General features: G+C 38.3%; 1 protein-coding gene across 1 annotated transcript in view; it reads left to right on the top strand.

Annotated features, from left to right (window-relative positions):
- Window positions 1-21,569, top strand: part of Meltrin (disintegrin and metalloproteinase domain-containing protein meltrin) — a 502,101-nt gene extending 480,532 nt beyond the window's left edge. Inside the window, exons 3-15 of the mRNA XM_071589068.1 lie at window positions 13,664-13,740; window positions 13,897-13,972; window positions 14,339-14,421; window positions 15,539-15,690; window positions 15,775-15,833; window positions 16,071-16,265; window positions 16,834-17,003; window positions 17,195-17,410; window positions 17,529-17,627; window positions 17,798-17,957; window positions 18,910-19,050; window positions 20,302-20,474; window positions 21,359-21,569. Of these exons, the coding sequence (XP_071445169.1) occupies window positions 13,664-13,740; window positions 13,897-13,972; window positions 14,339-14,421; window positions 15,539-15,690; window positions 15,775-15,833; window positions 16,071-16,265; window positions 16,834-17,003; window positions 17,195-17,410; window positions 17,529-17,627; window positions 17,798-17,957; window positions 18,910-19,050; window positions 20,302-20,474; window positions 21,359-21,569 (1,812 nt within the window). The remainder of the gene's footprint in view (window positions 1-13,663; window positions 13,741-13,896; window positions 13,973-14,338; window positions 14,422-15,538; window positions 15,691-15,774; window positions 15,834-16,070; window positions 16,266-16,833; window positions 17,004-17,194; window positions 17,411-17,528; window positions 17,628-17,797; window positions 17,958-18,909; window positions 19,051-20,301; window positions 20,475-21,358) is intronic.
- The last annotated feature ends 1,606 nt before the right edge of the window (window positions 21,570-23,175 follow it).

Here is a 23,175-nt window from a genome sequence, read left to right as displayed (position 1 = left end):
GGACTTGCTCATTCGGTGGAGCAGCGAAGGAATCTTTTAATCTTCTGCTCTCACATTCGTCGAAGAAGAGATTATTCAAACTTCAGCTGCTTTGTACGCACTACGAGAAATTCGCCCTTGCGCCACCTCCTCTTATCCCAGAGTCGAGGAATGTGTATGCCCTTTTTTAGTTACTTCAATGCATCTTTAGTACGTTACAATATCCAATTTAATTTTCCTGAGTAACTGACTATGTAGGTCGTTATTTTAAGTTCTCGTATTTCTGTTACTTTTTATAACAGTCAGGAGTCAAGGGGGTCAGATCCATCAACCAGTGAAACACAGCCCTTGCTGTGTTTTCATTCTTTTTCGTTGGTAAATAGTCATTATGGTCATCCACGTTCCTTGATTTGGTTTGATGGACAATTTGTCGGCCATCAACATGGGGGTTTGCTCACGGAGTTATGTTGATTTTCCTCGGGCGGAAGCAAACATTCAGATTAAATCAGGAAGTGATGAGAGCTCAAAAATTGAGTTTGGTTGTTAGAACTGGCTTTAGCATTCAATGCGGGGAGACGTGTGGAAAATCAGTTAGACATAGAGAATTCATTTATGTACCAAACTATGAGTCTGGCAATTGGTAATTAAATTTAGTAACTGTTACCGTAATTCCCCAAACTTACCCCTAGCATTTTCCTACGTACCTATTCGACAACAGTAAGTATTATCACTGTTAGGCAAAGAGTGGATGTAGGATTAATAGTGAAAATTTGGAAGATTGGAAAAAGGATGTAACAATAGAATATTGTAGCCCCAAATCTACCAAAGAGAATACATCTTCATTGTAGATATAGATGTAAGTTACCCGTTGCCCTTAAAAGTAGTAAAAGATAAATAGTAAAGTATTTTGCTAGCCATTCAAATATTTTTGTTTACAATTTCTCTCTGACGGCCAAGAATACAAATACCACTTACATTGATTACGGTGACAAATAATAGAAAAGTCTAAAAATAAATCAGTTATTTTGCCCCTGCAAATTTTGTTTGATTTTAGTGTCGAACGCTGTACATTCGCTTTAAAATGGCTGTGTGGACGGTGTAAAATCTTCTTTCTCGGCGAATCCCATAAAAATAAAGCCTCCTTTATGACTTAGCTCTCTAGGCGACAAGCTCCACTCACGTGCGCTCAGTAAAATTTTGTAATTATCGCATCTCGCCAAGTTTAATTGCCCCGATGTCGTTCACAAAAAACGTCACACGTACTTCAAGTGAACGATCGAGGAGTGGAGGAACTTTCTGGCACAGGACGTGAGTGAGTAAACCCGAGCATGCGGACCAGGTGTAATTCGGAAAGTGCATGTACGTTTCGATGAGGTTGTGAAAATATTTTTCGCCCGGGCGGAATCATTTTGAGGCACCTCCCCGGGGCATAGCCGAGCCCCTCGCACGGTTTTTCACGCCTCTGCCACAGCAACTAGTCCGCGGATGAATTGTTATAATCGCGGTGGACGATAATTCCTCGTCGTTTTCCATCGCAGTGTGCTCGCCGGTTGATTTTAAGAATCGTCTTTTCGACTCGGAAATGGATTTAATGGCAACGTTATTGATCTAACCCGGAGAAATCACGGAAATGTCACGGAATTAGGGCCGTCTGACCGTAGGGATTTCAACCTTCCGGCCATGTTCAGACGGCCGATGGTCAGAAATCAATTTCAGCTTGGTTATCACATTTTAATTATATTAGGGATGAAAAGATCAATCAAACTCGCCGAAGTGGACTTGTGATAAAAGAAGTTTCTTTTAATTTTATTTGTTATTTTTGTGATCTTTCATTTTTTGTAATAATAAGGTCTGCTTTTAATGACTTGGCCATATTTTACTGCTGTTGTGAATCACCCTTCACAAAACCTAAAGTTAGTGGAATATTATACTCGTAGATTCTCTCCTGAAAATTTTGGAATGCTCCTGCAAATTCGCAGTTACTTTGCTCTAATTTATGGTATGTTTTATCCTTGGTAATAAGAATGCTATTTCGGAAGAATTATTACTCTTATCGTACAGCTCACCTTACTTTTGTCCTATTTTGTGTATTAGAAGGTGAACCAGTAGCATCGGCAGACTGGGAGGTTTTGAGTAACTAATGGGTGTAAAAGTATTAAAGACACTTTGTTATTTAATTCGTGTTGTTATAATCGTAGAGAATAATGATATTGATAAATGTGAAAAGCGTGCTTAGTGTTAATCAAGTGATCATGGCTGAAACGCCATTAATTATTATTATTAAAAGATAATTCGTTTCAGAATGGGACTTTGTTTATGATAGCTTATTAGAACGTATTACCCACAGCCGAATTTCAGTCTTTATTCATGTTTCAGAAAACTCAAAGTATGTAGTACTTGTAAATACTTTTAGTGAATACGTCAATGCAATTATTATGTAATGAATTTGCTTCAGTTTACCTCTTATGCGACATGGGGGTCGCGATTGGAAGCGTATTTTTCAAAGAATGTAGTAATTCGATGGAAATGAGAGGTACAGGACATTTAACCTCGCGGATTATCACATGCTAAATAGTTAGTTACCATCGTCCATAATTCGGAGGAACGAAATCACCATTTAAGAATAGTCGTGTTGATTAATGTCCTTTATTTTCAGCACTTTTCTCGTGTATTCGCCCAATCAACGTCACATGGTGTACATCAGTATGACACATTTCCTTGTGCCCACGACTTGAATTTCATTTTTTTAATGTTGAAAAGTACTGAATTTAGATTTCCGTTTCCCTAGCGTTCCTTCGGGTCAAGGTATCAAATTCCATTATCTTATATTACTTTTTGATATAACTCTGGCCAAATGGGATGAAATACCCTTTATCCACCTTACGCGAAATCATTGGGTGGATTCCATTACCGTGCCTCCCATAAAAACGTTTATTGCATCTCTGGCGCAGATGCTCCAAGCGGAAGGAAATGGACTTCTAAAAGTTCATCGAAAATTGTCAGTAAAAATAGTGATTTAATCAGCTTTTAATGGAATAAACGATGTTTGTAACTTGAACCAAATGCCAAAGTTTTAATGCCCATTACATTCGATCTATTCCCTTTGAAAATCTCGAGTCGGTTTTTATATTCTTGGAAGCGCGTCATCAACGGTGGCCGGGTTTTCAAGTTTAAGAGAAGATTAGGTCCATTATCGTCTTCGCAGGAGGCTTTCCCGTTTACAATATTTTGCTGAGCCATGAATACAGTAAGGGGAGTCGAAATCTCTTCGCTCGGTGTGTACCATTTGTCTTCTTACGATTTCTGAATGCTGATTGATACGACTCCATAATAAACCCAAGATACCATATTCGCCATTATTCGTCATTAAAGGCATTTTACGTCCCGATCCTTATTTAAACGAATTATTCGCATCGAGGGAGGATAATGTGCAGGAATAGGGCCGGGGGAAAAAAAAGTTTTTTGAGTCTGGAGTATGTGTTCAAATTTTATTTCTGATTTCTTTAATAGAGATCAAGAGCACTCGCGAGCTCTTACTTTAAATTATCGTACATTTTATTTCAACTTTAGGGAGATGTCGAGTAGGCAAAAGAAATATGAGACACGGTCCTCAAATGTTCTTGGATGGCAAGACGCATTTTAAAATCATTTATTCTCTTGTTTTCCTTGTTAAAACTCGAGGTTATTATCGGAGAATTTTCTTTCGTGGCATATTTTATACTGAAGGCGGAATGGGATTGCTAACTTTCAAGTTTTCTTTTGAGGAGTTACGTTAAGTAAAATACTATAGGAAAGTTCTGGAATATAAATTTGATTGTGAAATTTTTAATGCTATCCCTTGAATGTTTATTTTAAAACTGAGAGACCTTCGGCTTAATGGCATTTTGTGCGAAATCACGCCCATTTCCGCCACCGAAAGGGCAAATAATTATGAATATCTTGGGGAAAGCATTGGCGTGTGAGAAATTCTACAGAAATTACAGCGCGTTTCATTCAGGACGTATTTTCTTTTCTACGGGAAAACTTTGGCCGTAAAATCAATGTCGAATGAGGTTATACTTAAATTAGCTCACATGAGTGACGCATACCCTATTCCCTCGTCCTCACCCGAGGGGGCTAATATTCCATTTTTAAAAGTCCATTTTTATTTTCAATGGTGAAGCAGTGGTATTTATGCAGAGTTCTTTCTCCATACATTTTAATTGATTTTCCTTTAATTCATTCATTGTTTTCACTTCGCTGTTTCGCTCGATTAGGTTGTTTCCCTCTGGCTGTGCATAAAGATGAATGAATATAGATGCTGAAATATCAGCAAACCTTCTAAATATTATTTCCATAAATATTACAATATATTAAAGCATGCTTTTAATAGTTGTAATATTTTTCTTTAGACTCAACGATGATTTTTAGTATTACACATCACATGTTAGCGTGAAATATACCGAAATAAAATGTGGAAGTAATACGTATTTCTACCTTCTTTTACTCATTTATATGCTAAGGCTCGTTTTGAATGCTTTATAAATAATTTCCGTCGATAACGGTTTTCCTGGATTTAATCGTGTTTATTTCCATCGGTATAATATTCCAGGATCTTATTATCGTGGCTAAAGTGCAAATTGGTTTTCATCATCAAGACATTATAATTTATTTCCTATGATAACTGATTACCCCGATTTGCCCTAAAAATTTCCTTCGTAGTTCATTTATCATTTTTATCGGATTTACATTGTAATAACAGAGACTAAGACTATTGAAATTTTTCACTAAATAAAGATTAAATTAAAAGGGGAAATAAATCTTTATTAAGTTTAAAAATGTAATAGTGTTCGTCTCTGTTATTATGGAAGTTCCATCACGTCACACCTGAATCTGTAATTTGTATTAGTTCTATATTTCATTTTAAAGGAGTCTTGCTCATTATTTAATGAAATATTCTTTGACGTCACGAGGTAAATTATATAATTGCAAAATTTTTTATGCACCATGTTAAATTTTGGAGATGGCTAAACATTTAACGTCATCTAACGAGTTCTTTAATTACTTGAGGCGATGATTTTTTTTAACTCAATGAACCGTTCTCTAGCTGAGGATTTTTTATTGAGAAACATACGAAAAAATGTATTGCCGTTTTTATTTTTTTCTCCATTTAATCTTGCTCCTTGTTGTCATTTAAAAATAAATTCTACTCTATGGTAATTAGTGTAATTACCTGAAAAATGGTTCAGAATTAACATCATTAATCGGCATTATATCCCAGTAATTTATGGGACACCCATATATTACGTGAGACGTTTTCGATCATTACTGATCCCCTCCGACCATATCACATTTATCATAAATAATTACCGATCACCCAATATCCTTTCGCAATGTCGCATTTACCCATCTCTTCCCTTAAGCTTTTTGCGTAATTATAAGAGAGTCAGCTCTACACTTGGCTATTGATCTATAAGCTTGCCGGAGTAAAGAAGTGCATTAATTCCATTGGTCACTGTCGCGTTAATCTTGCGCGTTTTCGGCTCGATACGTGTGGCCAGGCATTTCGTGCAAATCCTTACCCCTATATGCCAAACTTTTTTGGGTGGCGTGGCACATGAAATGTCTCCTGATAAAAATATAATACCAGTACAATTACCACTGCTGCGGTATTATGTATGGTACGGATTTAATGGGAAAAACGATCGAACAAGAATGTTTCCATCCGTGGAGCACGGAGCGGCCTCCGCCCCATCACCCTCGTGTCTTCTCTTCAGGAAGGCTCCGGTTCAGTGTTGGGATCATGTGTTAGTTAAATATTTATAAATATTTTATGTATTTACTAGACCTGGAAAGCTAAGGACGTGCATCTTATTGTTTCCAGCGGAAGAATGGAAGATCAGAAGACCCGACATACGATTTCAAAATGATAATGGTTTTGAATTTTCCTTTTAAAAAGGACGGGGAATGGGATTCTCTCACTGATCAGGGCAATATCTTGAATGATCGTTGTCAGCACGTAGAAAACTTGGGGTTCCAAAAATGTATGTAAACTCCTTTGGCATTCTGACATTTTCAGAGATAAATACCTAAAAATTTTTATCCCAAAATTTTACTTAAAGAATAGTTTTGTGAAATTAAAAGAAACTGTATTCACTCTTGAGACAATACACTCTTATGAGGGACCAATTTTGCCTGGGAATTAGACCTAATTAATACCCAGGTTTGACGACTGGAATGCCAAATTTACAGCGTGATGAATAAAAATTCTTTCCGTGAAATTTTATTCCGAAACATAATTCTAATTTTCGGCTTGTGAAATCGGGAAAAAATGAAGAAATGGTTTCAGCTGCCTTGAGCATCTTAAATTCGGTTATGTTTCATGCAAAGGTTCGGATAGCGAATGGGAAGTCTGCATAAGGATTGCTAAGCAGGGATATCCATTATCACCTGTTCTTTTCAGTGTGGAATTTGTGGAGGAGATGGTAAGGAAGACATGGGAAGAGTTAGAGGCTGGAATGCATGTGCGTAGGTGGCTTTATAGCGTTAGTTGGCTCCCAAAATATTATCAGCTTTCAACGACCAACGAGAACTGAGCCCTCAAAGGAAAGTTTAGGAAGTCCAAACATCAGCCAAAGGATTACAGTCATTACTGAGCGCATTGCAGAACCTGTGTGACAGGTATGGGAAGAGAATTAATCACATGGAAACGACGGTAATGAGATTCATAAGAAGTAGGAAGGCTAAGATGAGCATTAAAGTTTGGGGACATAAACTAGAACGGGTAGAATATTTCACCTATTTATGGAGTATTTTGGAGGAGAGAGGGGAAAGCAGTTGGAGCATAAAAAGAAGAATTGCATTAGGCAAGGAAGCGTTTACGAGAGGAGGGAGTTGATGGCAGGTACCCGTAGAGGTAAGTGAAGGTGTAAAGAAAGACCAGTGAAAACTTTAATATGGAGCGTAGTTTTGTGTAGCTTAGGAAACTTAGCCGTTGAGGCAAGAGGTTAAACGTAGATTGAAGGTTTTTGAAATGTGGGTGTGGAGCAGAATTGCGAAAATGAAATGGACGGAAAGGAAAACCTAGGATAAATTTCAAGGTTGGTCAAGGGAAGAGAGACAGACGGCTGTTGGGATAGTTAGAGGGCAGGGCAAGTGAATGCGAGATAGTGAGAGGCTGTGGGATCCCGAAAGTGGTAAAAGAGAAGAGAACGCTGGGAAAACGAGGTAGAGGAAGGAAAAGAATTGGCACTTGTATGGAAGTAAGGGCGGTAGACAGTATGTAGAGTTTAAGAATGAATTATTGCAAATTGTATTAGGAGTTTGAGCACATTTAGTGTCATATTAATTAATAACGGCTAATGAATATAGTAGTGAGCGGGGTCCAGGGTCCATCAAAAATCTACCGTAATCCGGTTGACTACTACTAATTATTATCAGCTTTCAACGACCAACGAGAACTGAGCCCTCAAAGGGAAGTTTAGGAAGTCCAAACATCTTTCACCCACAAAGGGGAGATTATCATCTCTTTCCTAAGAATTCATTAAATTTATATTTCGCTTTGTCAAATAATTTTTGAAAGGACGGATTAAATTCATTTCCCAGCGAATAGTGAAAGCTCTTGGCCACTTTCGAAGGAAAGGAAAAGAAATCAACTTAGATCAGAAGCAGCATTTCCATAGAGCAAAGCAGTGGGTGGCAATCTAAATCTACAAAATAATTTATATTGCAAACTACGCAGTGCCATGAATGAAACCTTGAAAAGTTCCTACCCATTTATTTTTTATAATATGTATAAGCCAACTAGGTCCTATGTTTCTTTCCCGACATTTAAGACCGAGGCACGACCTCTGAAAATTAATTTAGTTAGAATTTCAGAAGATGTTTTTAATGGGGTGTCATTAAATGGCTTGGTACTGCGTAAATATTTTTAATTTCCGAAATCAAGGTCCGCCCCAATAGGCACGCGCATGTATTGCACAAGTTTCACACGAAGTTTAATTATTGAACCCTCTGCAGAAACCCAGACTGGGTAAGAGGGAGTCTGCTGTATTTGAAATATACGATGCGACTCGTATTAATTTGTACGCCAACGGAATCATTTACCTGCCGCAATTGTGCATCGCCCGAGTCGAGTCCCAAATCTCGCCGCACCCACTACGGGCCTCAACAGACAGAAATGCGCCACTGAAGTTGCTTTTCATATTCATCAATCTGTTAAAATCAACTGACTGTCCCCCAAAAGTGTCCGCCGCGAAGGCGTCGAGGGAGGTCAGTCCGCAGGGAGTATTTATTGCCAAGAGGAAATACACGCCGTTAGAGCGAACCGGACAAATGAGTTTCGGTCGTACCGCGTGCGTGTTGATGCTGCCCCCCGCTATTTCCCACCGGCACGCAGCCGCCATTTCGCGACCCTCATCTCACCTCCCTCCTCCGGGAGAGAGGGAGAGGGCGCGAACTACTTAACTCGACGAGAGTTCGGGAGTTTCTCTCCCCATCGCAACTCTTCAATAATTCACGAATGTAACTGGGTGCGCCCACGGGCTCTTCTTTAGCCTAAATTGAATGGCGAAAAGTTTTTCGCGCGGCGAAGCGAGGGAAATCTCGTTCCTAGGCCCGTCGTTACACGTGTGTGTTATGTACTGGATGCCTCTCTGGAGCGAGCGCACGATCGCGTGTAAAGAGTGTGTGTGTTGGGTGGTCGAACGCCTGACGCTCCTGTGTGGTGGAGGGTTTCGTTTTCAGCTGATCGAAGCAATTCCCATTCGGACATTAGAGAGTCACGTGCGGTTCGGTTTTATGGATTTGTTTCCCGGCAATTATTTCTGGGTTACTTACCATTCATGATATATGATAAATTGGTAAATAGCCATTTTTAAACCCACCGTATGCCCATCGTTGGTAGAGTGATTTGAATAGTTTGGGGAGACACTATGTTTACCCCATTATTCTTATTGCTCAGTGGCTACTCAGTCTGGTAAATCCGGAAGTAGTCTGGAATTAATTATTTTCTTCAATAATTCAGGTAAAATGGAGCAAGGCCGAATTTTCCTATTTTTGAAAAGTCTGGAATTCGGGAATTCCCGATGTGAACTATATTCCTTCTATTTGTGAGATCACTTCGTGTTTTACATCCACTGGTTTACGTAGATAATAATTTGCTGTAAAACATGCAAATATAGCCATAAGTATATAAGGATATTTTTTTTATTTTAAAAATATTTACATGAACGTAATACGTCTGCCACAAGTTCGAAGCCGCACGCAAGTCTATTTTCTACCAAAATTGACACTCAAAAGATAATTGGGTTATTCATTTCAAAATTAATTAGTATAATGGATTCCGCTCGCATTTCAAAAACTGGATGATGTTGTGTAGTGGCTAACGGAACAGCTTTTCATATTCTTCGACTGTTCGATGAAATCGCGCTTTGGGTTAAGATAATGTGAACCGGGGATCTCAGGAGGGCACTCTTCTATACCGGCTGTAGATATACCTAAATGACGGCCTTATTGCCCCTGTCCACCCTGTATGCAAGGTAGCAGGGGTAGGGAATGAGGGGTCGGTCCAATCTGGGTGGAACGATGTTTTGCTGGTGGCACTTTTGGTCTGCTTTGGTAGCCGATGCATTAAAATGGGGTGAAAAGGAAACTTCCTGTCGTAATGAAAGCTCAAGAAACATTTTTTTTAGGTCCGAGTACATAGGTTCATTTCAGGCCATATTCCAGGCACCATTTTTTTCTCTCTTCTAATTCGTGCTTAGTGACCCGCCGACAGGCTTTCGCAATTCTTTCTCCCGCATATTATTATTATTATCGAGCAAAATGAATACTCTGGTAGCTAATGAATTTCGCCTACTCATAAAGTGGTGTTCTTATCAATTTCTGTTTGAGGAGATCTTCATGGTAATGAACAGTAGTCTACCGGCCAAAGTGGGCTTTTTATGGGAACAGATATCTAGAGACACGTCTAAGCCCCATTATACATGAGGTACTGAAGTCCGTAAACCAATCATTAAAATTATATTTTTTGAACTGCGCATAAATTCTACATCCCTTGATTTGAGTCATGTTGATTGTTGTTAATATGACATAGTAATAGTAGCATAGTGATCAAGCATCCATCCCTCGCGTAGCTTCGATCAACATCAGTAATACCTTTTACTCTTGTTTTTCCAATTGGTTTACATATTTCAATGACTTTCTTAATTTATTTGTATGCTTTCCAGAATGTACTTGTTTCAATATCCGTAATAAGCGGCCGCATTCGAGCACGAGCAGCCAACAGATTGTTTTCCTATCCGCCGTTTTGTCTTCTACTTAAGAAGGCGTCTTTGGCGAGTATTCAGAAGAGAGGCATACTCTTGAGACTGCTCCGGGTTGTATTAATTCTACATAGTTACGCCACTCACATTGTCTACATTAATTATAATGCGATTTTCTCCTAAAAGGTCGTAAATTTAAAGGTTGTTTCGAAAGGTTCGTGACGACATCTGTCCGCGTATTGAAGCAATGTCCACAAAAGACATCATTCGAGGGTTGTGAACCAGTGTGCTGGGATAAAGGCCCTTCTCCAAATTCCCCCTTCTAATATATCTTCCCCTCCTTTTGCCTTCTTAAACATAAAGGTCATATATCTGGGTATAGGAATGGAGGTGGATAGATTGTATACTCGGTACCACCGCAGCGATTTTATTTCATCTGGTTCCACAGTATTTTTTAGATTATTGAGATGTAAATCCTTTGGGATAATCCTTCGTATTCTATCATTCAGGTAGGTTTTGGATGGGCAAAGACTTTACTCCCTCGACGTTTCGTAGTCTCATCCTAAAGACGCCCTTGATCCCAACGACAAGAAACCATTCTTCAATTCCGCCACATACATCCTACCTCCCTTCTTTCCGGCTAAAATGCCTACCTTTTTCATCCCTCTTCCTCGTGCTTGCCAAAAATGAAAATACTTTTTGTATGCAATTTATTGCAATGAGAAAATGGCTACATTCGAACAGCGTTGGAAGTTTATAACGGCTAAATGTAAACAACGCTAGCGTGACATAGTATAGACTTGAAATCTAAGGGCTAATGTCGTCTGTTCTCCTCTAGTGGTGCGTGTGCCAGAAATTGCGATGTCATTCGTTTGCTTGGGCTGGAGCTGTCTGCCCACGATCGTCCAGGCGTACTCCCGACCTTGGTCGCTAGCGAAGGCTTTGTCATCTGCCCACCTCTTCCTCCAACCGCCCTTTAAAAATCCCCCGGACGTTCGCCCCCTCACTCAAGGAGTGGCTAAGCAAACAGGTCTCGCATGAACCCCGTCCCGCTTGGGACAGTGAGGGAGTTGTTGCTAATCGCTTTCGGCGTGGATGGCAGTAATCTCTTGATTTTGTTTTTCGTGTGCAACCTCATTCTGTTGAACCTTAGCTGTACCTGGTACATGAATATCACATTTACGTGATAATTCCGAAGTCGGTATTACCCGTGGTTTCACGTAACTAATACAGATTCGGAGAACCTACTTTAGTTTCTTAACATCGCATTTTCGTGGTCTATTATAAAATGCAATGAAAAGTAGACACTGTAATAAAGTATATGTAACAGTTGTAACTAGAGGTTAGTAGGTTGAGATTGTAGGTTGACATTAGCCACCTCAAGTTTGCACTTAAATTTATTATTTTTTCAACAGCAGTCTAATGGTCAAGGAAGTTCATTGATGTGCCCTGAGATAAGATAATCCTTCCATCTAAACTCACCTTCTAAGTCTTCTAACCTTTGCGGAACATGTTACCAAATAGATTCACTTAGACCTCACATTTATACCAAATATCTAAGTCTTCACATTTATAATACACCATATTCAAACATAACATATTTTCCTCCTCATTCCGTTCCACAAACTTAATCTCTTCCACAATGCACGGATGTACTATTGCATGTGCACTTGAAGAATGATGAACCCATTGTCTAGGATGATTCCCAGTCTTTAGGAACCAGGGATGACTGTGATTGGGTTTGATTAGCACTCTTCAGAGCAGCAAGGCTTTTTTTGCCTTGCTGACATAGAAAATGGTTCATTTTCTGTGTGACTCAAACATAAGAAACAATGCACTAAACCTTTGAAGAAACAACAGATGCAAAATTAATCGTTTAAGGAAAATGGATCCAGTCTTCAACAAATAAGGTTGGCTTCAAGGTTATAACTATCTTCGCTGAGTGCATATGCTCATATTATACCGAGCTCTGATGAAATTGTAATTTCCATTTTATGGGAGGGAATCAATCCCGTTCCTGAGCCACGCCTATCATCTCCCTTGAAACTATAGTACCCAAAGATCCATAAAGTTGGATTTAAGTTTGAGCTGTGCAGAGACAATAGATTTAAGCTCAGGAACTTAAGCTCAGTTTACTCAACCCAGTAGTCATCCATACTGCCAATGAAAATGTGAGAAAAGAATTAATCTATCGAATAATACACAGTTCATATTGACATATTGAAAAATGTTTGTGCATTTTAGAATTGGCCAGTTTACTTCTTCAGCCAACTGGATTGTGTGAGGTCCAAGCACACAATCAATTTTGATGGCAAAGAAAGAGTTGCAAGGAAAGGGAAAGTGTCAAGCTGAGATGTAGGGTTAATTCGATGATGTTAAGGAATCTTTTAATGAAGAATAGAACAGTGTAGGTAGCATCTCTTACACCTCAGGGGGAGGGGTGCCAGAATCACGAAGATTGGTCTGGCACGGACAAATCCTGCTGAACCCTGGTACAATCTTTTGCTCCAGGAAAAGATGTAGGGGGGGGGGCTGCTGAATTTTAATACTTAGTATACCAATGATGTTGATAGTAGAGAGGCACTCCTTTCTTCTAAGCTCACCTTCTAATTCTTCTAACCCTTTAAGCCTTGCTGATGAATTAGTGAGGTAAGCATTAGGGTTGTACTAGGTTATCTCTAAATTAGTTGCTGATGTAAATTGAGTAGCAACAGTTTGCCATCCCTTTTGAGATCACTCCCACAGTGCTCATAATTCTTTCCTAGTCATCCTTACCTCCATGCATGCCTGATAATCACATGATCCCCTTGGGATCTATTCAAATTCTTAACATTTTGGTACCCTCCTTCGTGGTAAAAAGTGCATACGGGTGCAATGTCATTTGCTCATGGTGTGTCATGTATCCGATTCATTTTTGGTTTACTTTCAATCTCATTTTTATTATTTTTTAATAACTTCTGTTGGTACTCCTTTTGGCAGTTTAACATCTTCCCATTAAATGAATGCAAAATTGACTTCCTTATGATTGTTTTTTTTTGCATGTTTTACATCACTGTAAAACTATTTTCATGCTTATTTTCAAGGAGTCAACAGTTTCTGATAGTGTCTTTTTTATTTTTAATTGTGTAGTAATTTATATTTTATTACATAGACTCTAATGAGGGGAAACTACAAAAACTCATTATGTACTCTCATCAAATAAACTTGTTATTTGTGGGATCTCTGGATAATTCCATTATGTAATCATCTTGAATAAATAATGCCATGGAAGAACATCAAGAGCAAATTACATTATGTATAGGAGAATAGGAATGTCAAAATTTTGACATTCCTATTCTCCTATACATAATGTTTGTTTGAAAACATAGCCTATTGTAAGGCAACATTGAATTGTTTCCTTCGATAGCAACCCTTTTGATTAGATATTTCTCTACTTTCAGGGAGGACATATCCATCACCTATCTGTTGGCTTTGATGTGGATGGAAAGGATTATTTGTTGGACCTACAGCTGAATAGGTAAAGGTTTTTTTTTCTATTTCATTGCAAGATAATTGCATCATTTGAGACAAGTAAAAGTTTTGGTGTCTATTGTTTGTGCTCAATTGGAACCGTGTGATATTATTTTGCGCCACACTTTGAATTAATCCTATACCCTTCCATATTCTTTTGCAGGGAACTTATTCCGAAATCTTATTTTGAGAGGCATCAGAAGAATGGAAGCCATGTAATACATAGACCAAATAAGGAGGTAATATCCTTTATGTAAATTAAAATTGTACCAAAGTATATTATGTATCTGTTTTAATGCTCTAATGTTATTATAGCATACTTGATGTGTTTTTTATAATTGAGGAGACAATATCATGCTGCCCATATCCAGGGCTGTGCTAGTATTAAGTGGTGCTGACATAAGGTTCTGATGGAAAACATAATCTCCCATCGACAATTTCCATTTGTCCTTACTGCAACTTTGAGATGATCTAATTCTTTTTCTTTCGATATTCATGTGGTTTGATGCGTGTCGTCCAAAGTTAAATCAGTCATTGAGATGGTCTCCTTTCATCTCAGCATTCCAGAACTCTTGAAATAATGCCATTGTTTTTTATCATTTCAGGAATTGGAACTTTGTCATTACAAGGGAGTGCTCAGAGGTGTTGAGGGATCATGGGCAGCTGTCTCGACTTGCAACGGTCTCAGGTATCATTTGGTTTTCAGACTTAGAGACTTAAAAATGTTAAACTTTCATTGGCATGGAAAGGAATGATTTTTTAGCTATTTGTCCAAAATACTGTGCTAAATTAAATTTACATTATTGGCAATATTACAGAATATGTGAATTTATTGAGTGTGGTGTCATTGAAGTATGCCCATACGGAAGAAAAAAAACAAAACAATGTAGTACATGAGTAGCAAGAGCTTTGGATCATAAGCTTCTTGTGTGCAGAGATATAAAATATTTTAAATGCAAAATACTTTTTCTCATGAAAAACAAACGAGAATTAGCTATGATTTTATGTGCCATTCTGAAGATTTTTTTTCTTTATTGGACTTGTATACATTTTACACTAATTTACATTATGCATTAAAAAAAATGATATTGTGATTTCTTTCACTTTTTGAATCCATTGCATTTTGGATCTGCATATCCATACATACTCACACATTTATTCTTATGCATACATTATTAACATTCCATATAAACTAAGCTATGCAAAAGCTCAGTGGTGGGTAATGAACTCCTGTGAATGTAAAATAGTTTGGTTTGCCACCAAGTGTTATGTTTAGTAAATGAAACGCAAAGAGTCACATAGGGAAGGTACTCAAACTTCTAATGGTTGGTAAAGGAAAATTTATTTCCATGCCAGTTAAAATCACAGGCTTCAACCATCACCCTATCAGTTAAGAGGTTCCTCACTAAGAGGATCCCAGAGAGTCCCCATTGACATATGGCATTGCTAGGTCATATATGGGCAAAGTGTTTCATGAGGAAATTAATCCTACACTAGGGACCCACTTACCACGCTCATATTAATTTTTTCTCATAGTTGTTTGGAAGAAATTTTTAGTCCAATGGCAGTAAATGACAATGAGGAACTCAAGCAAGGAATGGAAGGAGCATGTGCTCAATGGTGGCAAGGGCAGTGATTTCTTTCAAACCTTGTCAGGGGAAGTATATCCCGATTCCAAGGGCAACTTTCAAAAACACACTCAGTAACCACACCAAACTGTGATAAAGTAGAAATCTTTAGGGCATCATCTAAATTAGACTCAATTGTGAAATATTCCACAATTCAAATAATATCTCTTCTTTCAGGGGGGTAGTTTTTGATGGCCATGAGCTGCACTACCTGGAGCCAGTCTCCCAAGTGGGGATTACTGAGGAGGATAAAGAAAATATGGATGAGGAATATAATAATGCTCATTTTCTATATAAACATTCTGATCTTATTGCAAATCATAGTTGTGGTAAGTGTCAAACTGCAACAATGAAAACAATTGAAACGATGCATTTTATCGCACAATGTTTATCTGATTTTTTTTTGCTTTTAGGCTACTCAGGGACACCTTATCATATCTTTCATAATCAGGAATTCAATAGGATTCTCAGGGTAAGGGAATAGTACCTACATTTAAATGGGATTTACTAATCATAAGGTTCATTATTCAAATTGGGGACTCAAATTCCAGGTCCCTTTGAAATATCTTTGTATTTCTGAGTTCTCATTAGATGCAATCTTGCTTGGTACAGTGGTAGCTGATTTGAAGTGGCTCACTAATATCATCAATGAAATCCTTTTGGCTTGTAAGTGTAGTGCCTCAATTAATACTCTGTCTCTTTTCTTCAGTACAAACGCAATGCAAATCCCAAGGAGGGATTGGAAAGTGATCCAAATACAATCAGAGGCCCTTATAATGCTAATCGACAATCCAGATATGTGGAACTAGTTTTAGTGGTCGATAACAAAGAGTATAAGGAGTTGGGGGAATCATTACCAAAGGTGTACAAGCATTGTAAGGACATAGCCAACATCATCAATGCTGTAAGTTGTGACAAGGTTTATTTCATAGAACTTATGTTCTTGCTGAAGTAACCCATTACTAATGAGGTGTGCATTGTTAGAATCAACATATGTTGAGCACCAGAGAAATTCTATCAAGGCTTGCAGAATAGAATTAGATTAATTTGGATGCATCTGATGGAATCACTTTCAATAATGAGTCAATTTCATGACACTTGAGATTAAAGCAATCAGTTCTGTTTGGTTGTTTGCTTTATTTGGTGGGAAAAGTCTCCCATATTTGGAATACTGATTTAAGAATTCTGTATTAAGAAAGTTACCACATTTTATGCAATTTGGTTGAAGTCCCAATTAAACCCCTAACAATTGTTTCAAAGTAAGGTTTTGAGTCTTTTCCTTTGATAAACACTAAAATAATATTCTTATATATGATTTTCCTTAAAATTCATGCCTGAGCAAGGATAACTTTTATTCCCATGACATTAGTCAAATGACCAGAATGTAAAAAAGTCAAAATTAAGTCTAAGACAATGATATAAATTTCAAATGGATAATATATATTTTTTTGCTTTTTTTATTTTTCATACAGCTCTATGTACCATTGAACATATTTGTAGCACTTGTTGGTGTTGTTGTATGGACTGAATTTGATGAAATTGCCTTGTCCACAAATGGAGACACCACACTCACGAATTTTCTCCATTATCGTCGAGGGCGTCTCGTCAAAGAGCATCCCAACGACAATGCACAGCTACTCACGTAAGTGTGATAGAAGAGTGTTTAGCACATTTCACCCCACACTACGATTGAAGTAACATCATATTCATGCCTCTAGGGTGGATATAGATCTCCAGTACAGAAAAAAATTATGATCTTTGTGATCAGGCTTTTATGTTTATGCTTTTCACATGTCCTGATACCAGATTTTCTTCTCATCTATTTGTCAACAGGCGAATCCAATTCAAAGGAGGAGTCGTGGGTAAAGCCCTAAAAGGGCCCATATGTACATATGAGTTTTCTGGTGGAGTGAGCATGGATCACAGCAGTGTTGTTGGACTTGTTGCAACGACTGTTGCCCATGAAATGGGTCACAATTTCGGAATGGAACATGATAGCTCAGATTGTAACTGCCCCTCAGACAGGTGCATAATGGCGCCTTCCTCAAGGTAAAGGGCAAGAGAGTTTTTCCGTCCTATGTTTTGATTTTTGGAAGTGTATGTGAATATTGTACTTTTTGTTTCTCTTTTTTAATTAAATATATACTGTGTTAATATTTATTCCCAGTGCAATGAGTCCTATACATTGGAGCTCCTGCAGTCTTGAATATTTGGCTTTAGCATTTGAGCATGGGATGGACTACTGCCTTCGAAACAAGCCTGAAAAGTGGGTTCATTATGTGGAATTATTTTATCTTAAAAACCTCACTGACTATTACTAATCCTCATTCATTTTGTTACAAATATGGAGAATAATTTTTGTGTTCCAATATACGAGTATATTCATGTAATTTTTTTCCCTCCAGTCATTAATCTTGCCCCTTATATCTTCTTTAGGCTTTTTGAAAGTCCAGTTTGTGGTAACGGTTTTGTAGAAGCAGGTGAACAATGTGACTGTGGCCTTAGTCAACATTGTGATAATCCTTGTTGTGTTGCTGACACATGCATGCTTGTGCCCAATACATCGTGTGCTACAGGGCAGTGTTGTGACTTAAAGGTAAGTTAATTTGACTGGTGATTCGGAAGAAATTTTAAATTACCTCAAAAGTCATTGCCATTGATGAATTTTAAATTCATTGCAATCACAAACGGGTAGTATTTGAAATTTTTGAGGCTTTATTATTTTTATGATATAAGGAACTGCAATGGCATGGTAAATTGTTTAAAAACTATTACTTACCTACTATCAAGTTAATATGTTATCTTCTGTTTTTTAATATCTATTTAATTTATGCTAGTTCAGTGCTACCTAGAAAAACTAAGTTAATTAAAAGAGGCTGCTTGCCATGATGAACAGGTCTTTAAAGTTTTCCCGTTATCTAAATCAGGGACACGAAAACTTTTTTTCTAAGCATAAACTTCATGGTGAAATGCTTGAAAAAAATTTGTCTTCTTGTGTTATCGTGATTTTTACTTTGGTATTCTGAGTTTGGAAACAACGTCAAGACAGTCAATAGGTTTTGTAGACCAAATTGAACACGAAACATCTGAGTTTGTCTCGTCCAAAGTATACATTCTATTCTTTCTAGCCATCCTGTTATACTAAGTTAGCTCTTCGAAAGCATTGAATTGACTTTTTATTTTTCAAATTAATGACATTGAATTTCAATCATCAGTGCTATCCCATCTCAGAATCAATAAAACATCATAAGCCATCAAATAGACTGGTGTGTTATAAAATTGAATTTTTCCCTTGGGTTGAGGGATAAAAACATGAGAGGTCAACTTTAATGTTTAATTTGATAGAAGTTAAAAGTTTGAGCAGCTGTTTCTGCTGCTTAAATGTGTTAGTTTTTTTTCAAAGTATTTAGTTTGCACTTTCATCATGATTAATAGAAAGACTATTAGATTCATATTTTCTTTAAAAAAATTGTGAATTCTCTCATCAAATCATAAAAATCAACTATCATTAATGGAAGTATCTTGGATTACTCTATTTTAATCCTCAGACTTGTAAACCAAAGACGGCTGGGACCATGTGCAGATCTGCTGACCATGAATGTGACTTACCAGAGTATTGCACCGGGCAGTCGGAGTACTGTCCAGCTGATGTTTTCAAAATGGATGGAGAAACATGTGACCGTGGAAAGGTGAACTTATTATTGTTTTTAAGAGAAACTCTTTAGTTTGTATTGTTGAAGTAGCAAGTTTTGGTTTTTTTTTGATGATGAACAAAATAACATTTGGGTACATTACTCTTGCCAGTGAGATAAGTATATGCATGAAACTACATTATGCTAAATGATAAGTACGTTAAATGTCACTCATTTAGTTAGCAATCCATAGGGTCTCTTATTTCATAGAGTTTAATACTTTGGCCCTGATTTGAATGTTTTTTATAATAATCAAGAGCTCCATCACTAGAGAAAACTTTCCCTCGGAATGCTTTTCTATAGATACATTTTGGGTTGTAAGTGATAATCGACTAAAATTATCCTCTATAAGAATGATTAAATTCATTATCTGGAGTAGAGCTTCTTAATCTATGCCCTATAGATCACTTTGTTCTATCATATGTACATAATCATAATCTCTTCCATTTTTTTTCATTCTAAATAACAGTGCGTGTTAAAATGTGATATAAAACTTGAGTCTTGTGGTTAGTTTAATTTTTATTCAAGGTTTAGTGAAAAAATATCTAAATTCTTATACACCTGGGTATCTTTAAGCCAACTCTGCCAGGACCTAAATAATACCATATTATAAAAGTGGCTTGCAAATATGCTTGGCATAGCCAAATATGGTGTGCTTAGCAATTATGCTACCTTGTATTATGGTACATACCAATAATAAGTTCTATGCTGCAGTCCTTTACTTATGTGCAGGATAAGCCTGTGATAAAGATTTCAACAAGCAATCAATTTATCATGAGATCAAGTCCTGGAGTAATATTAGTATTTAAATTTTATTAGTTATAATTTTTTTGGATTAATAACATGATTTTATTATAATAATGTTAATGATAATGGATCTTCTATCTCAACTCCAAAGATTCATGCTTGTGTCAGGAATCAGGTTATATGTTTTTTTCGTGAGTGCATAATTTGAAGAACTGAGGTAGACTTGTCACTCACTATCAATTATTGCATTCCTCTTTTTATCAATTTAATAATGTTTTCGTATAAATTTTTTTTCGCCTTAGTGATTGGTCACCCGCAAGGTTAATCATCAAAAAATTGGCAAACTGAAATTGATTTCCATTTTAAACCAAAAGATGATCATCCACTACACTCTTGTTCATTTATTTTTAATGAAAAATAAAGTATTTCACCCGTGGCGGTGTTCTGTAAACTTCATTGCTAAATATTCCGTTTTTCATTGCTTCCGTCTATTTTTTTTAGGCATTTTGCTACCAAGGGTCGTGCCGTACTCACACAGATCAGTGCCGTCTTCTATGGGGCCCCTCTGGTAGAAGCTCAGATTCTCAGTGCTATAGCATGAATACCAAAGGAAGCCGGCATGGGAACTGTGGCTACAACAGGCTCAACCAATCATACAACAAATGTGCTGAGGAGTGAGTTAATTATGAAGATTAATTGGTTCATTAATTTTACAATAACAGTCAGGAATTGCAAAAGTTTTGGTAAAATTCTTATCTGCTACTACTTTTCTCGACTATTTGTGTGTGCATATGTTTTCAGGCATATGATTAAAAATGCAAAGACAGATTTACTGTACCTTTTTCCTCGTCTAACCCCTTATTTCCTTTTAAATTGTCAGGGATCAGGATAAGGTGGTGGGCTGAAGCCTGGCTTCCCATGCCAAAAGTCTCTCTTCCCATGAGGGAGAGGTCTAGTGATGTTTCATTATTGAAAGTTCGATTTGGGAAAATCTTTATTCATATATGTCATGCATGACATGAATGTTAAACTGTAGATTGTTTAAAGCAGTAGTTATTAGGGGAGGTGACTAACAGCTGAGATCATTTGCACTGTTAGAGATGGATGGGAAAGGAGGGAAGGTGGAGAGAAACCTGGCATCGACATTACTCTTAACGAAAGCCACCCTGGGGTCTGCAGTGTAACATCTCATCTGATGGAGAGTGTACCCACTTAAAGTGCTCTCCAGAAAGCTCCTTAGGGATCAGGATGCCACTGAAAAAACCTGGGCCCTCTGGTTGTGAAGCCAGTACACCCTGATCCCAGATATTATAAAGATTAGTCCAACCCTGAATGTACCGGAATGCTTTCTTCACTAGTTTTGTGCCTTAAATATTGTCTATTGGATGTGTCAGCTTTACAATCTCAGCAGTGAGAAGTTCATGTATTGTTGGTCACTCATGTACTTAAAAGTTTAATAGTATTTCTTTAGCCATAGAAAATACTCATGGCATTTGGTTTAGTGAGTTCAGCCATCAAAAGAGGAGTGGTAAATTCATGGCATGAATTTTTTTTCTAGCAATATAATGTGTGGAATGCTACACTGCAAACATCTGAATGAGCGACTGGAGTTTGGCATGGAATCAGTAGCCATTTTATCTCATTCGTTCATCAATAGTGGAGGGTCCATTATACCGTGTCGCACAGCTATTGTTGATCTTGGGCTCAATGAAGTGGATCCTGGATTAGCCCCTGATGGTGCCAAATGTGGTCATGGCAAGGTGTGTTAATTGTGTGTGTGTGTATGTATGTACCTTACAATTATATATATATGTGTGTGTGTGTGTGTGTGTGTGTGTGTGTGTGTGTGTGTGTGTGTGTGTGTGTGTGTGTGTGTGTGTGTGTGTGTGTGTGTGTGTGTGTGTGTGTGTGTGTGTGTGTGTGTGTGTGTGTGTGTGTGTGTGTGTGTGTGTGTGTGTGTGTGTGTGTGTGTGTGTGTGTGTGTGTGTGTGTGTGTGTGTGTGTGTGTGTGTGTGTGTGTGTGTGTGTGTGTGTGTGTGTGTGTGTGTGTGTGTGTGTGTGTGTGTGTGTGTGTGTGTGTGTGTGTGTGTGTGTGTGTGTGTGTGTGTGTGTGTGTGTGTGTGTGTGTGTGTGTGTGTGTGTGTGTGTGTGTGTGTGTGTGTGTGTGTGTGTGTGTGTGTGTGTGTGTGTGTGTGTGTGTGTGTGTGTGTGTGTGTGTGTGTGTGTGTGTGTGTGTGTGTGTGTGTGTGTGTGTGTGTGTGTGTGTGTGTGTGTGTGTGTGTGTGTGTGTGTGTGTGTGTGTGTGTGTGTGTGTGTGTGTGTGTGTGTGTGTGTGTGTGTGTGTGTGTGTGTGTGTGTGTGTGTGTGTGTGTGTGTGTGTGTGTGTGTGTGTGTGTGTGTGTGTGTGTGTGTGTGTGTGTGTGTGTGTGTGTGTGTGTGTGTGTGTGTGTGTGTGTGTGTGTGTGTGTGTGTGTGTGTGTGTGTGTGTGTGTGTGTGTGTGTGTGTGTGTGTGTGTGTGTGTGTGTGTGTGTGTGTGTGTGTGTGTGTGTGTGTGTGTGTGTGTGTGTGTGTGTGTGTGTGTGTGTGTGTGTGTGTGTGTGTGTGTGTGTGTGTGTGTGTGTGTGTGTGTGTGTGTGTGTGTGTGTGTGTGTGTGTGTGTGTGTGTGTGTGTGTGTGTGTGTGTGTGTGTGTGTGTGTGTGTGTGTGTGTGTGTGTGTGTGTGTGTGTGTGTGTGTGTGTGTGTGTGTGTGTGTGTGTGTGTGTGTGTGTGTGTGTGTGTGTGTGTGTGTGTGTGTGTGTGTGTGTGTGTGTGTGTGTGTGTGTGTGTGTGTGTGTGTGTGTGTGTGTGTGTGTGTGTGTGTGTGTGTGTGTGTGTGTGTGTGTGTGTGTGTGTGTGTGTGTGTGTGTGTGTGTGTGTGTGTGTGTGTGTGTGTGTGTGTGTGTGTGTGTGTGTGTGTGTGTGTGTGTGTGTGTGTGTGTGTGTGTGTGTGTGTGTGTGTGTGTGTGTGTGTGTGTGTGTGTGTGTGTGTGTGTGTGTGTGTGTGTGTGTGTGTGTGTGTGTGTGTGTGTGTGTGTGTGTGTGTGTGTGTGTGTGTGTGTGTGTGTGTGTGTGTGTGTGTGTGTGTGTGTGTGTGTGTGTGTGTGTGTGTGTGTGTGTGTGTGTGTGTGTGTGTGTGTGTGTGTGTGTGTGTGTGTGTGTGTGTGTGTGTGTGTGTGTGTGTGTGTGTGTGTGTGTGTGTGTGTGTGTGTGTGTGTGTGTGTGTGTGTGTGTGTGTGTGTGTGTGTGTGTGTGTGTGTGTGTGTGTGTGTGTGTGTGTGTGTGTGTGTGTGTGTGTGTGTGTGTGTGTGTGTGTGTGTGTGTGTGTGTGTGTGTG

This window comes from Hetaerina americana, unplaced genomic scaffold (genome assembly GCF_022747635.1).
Source record: "Hetaerina americana unplaced genomic scaffold, ioHetAmer1.1.p SCAF_32, whole genome shotgun sequence".
NCBI classification, from domain to species: Eukaryota; Metazoa; Arthropoda; class Insecta; order Odonata; family Calopterygidae; genus Hetaerina; species Hetaerina americana.
Note: the sequence above shows the minus strand (reverse complement) of the source record. Positions and strands in the feature narration are given on the sequence as shown.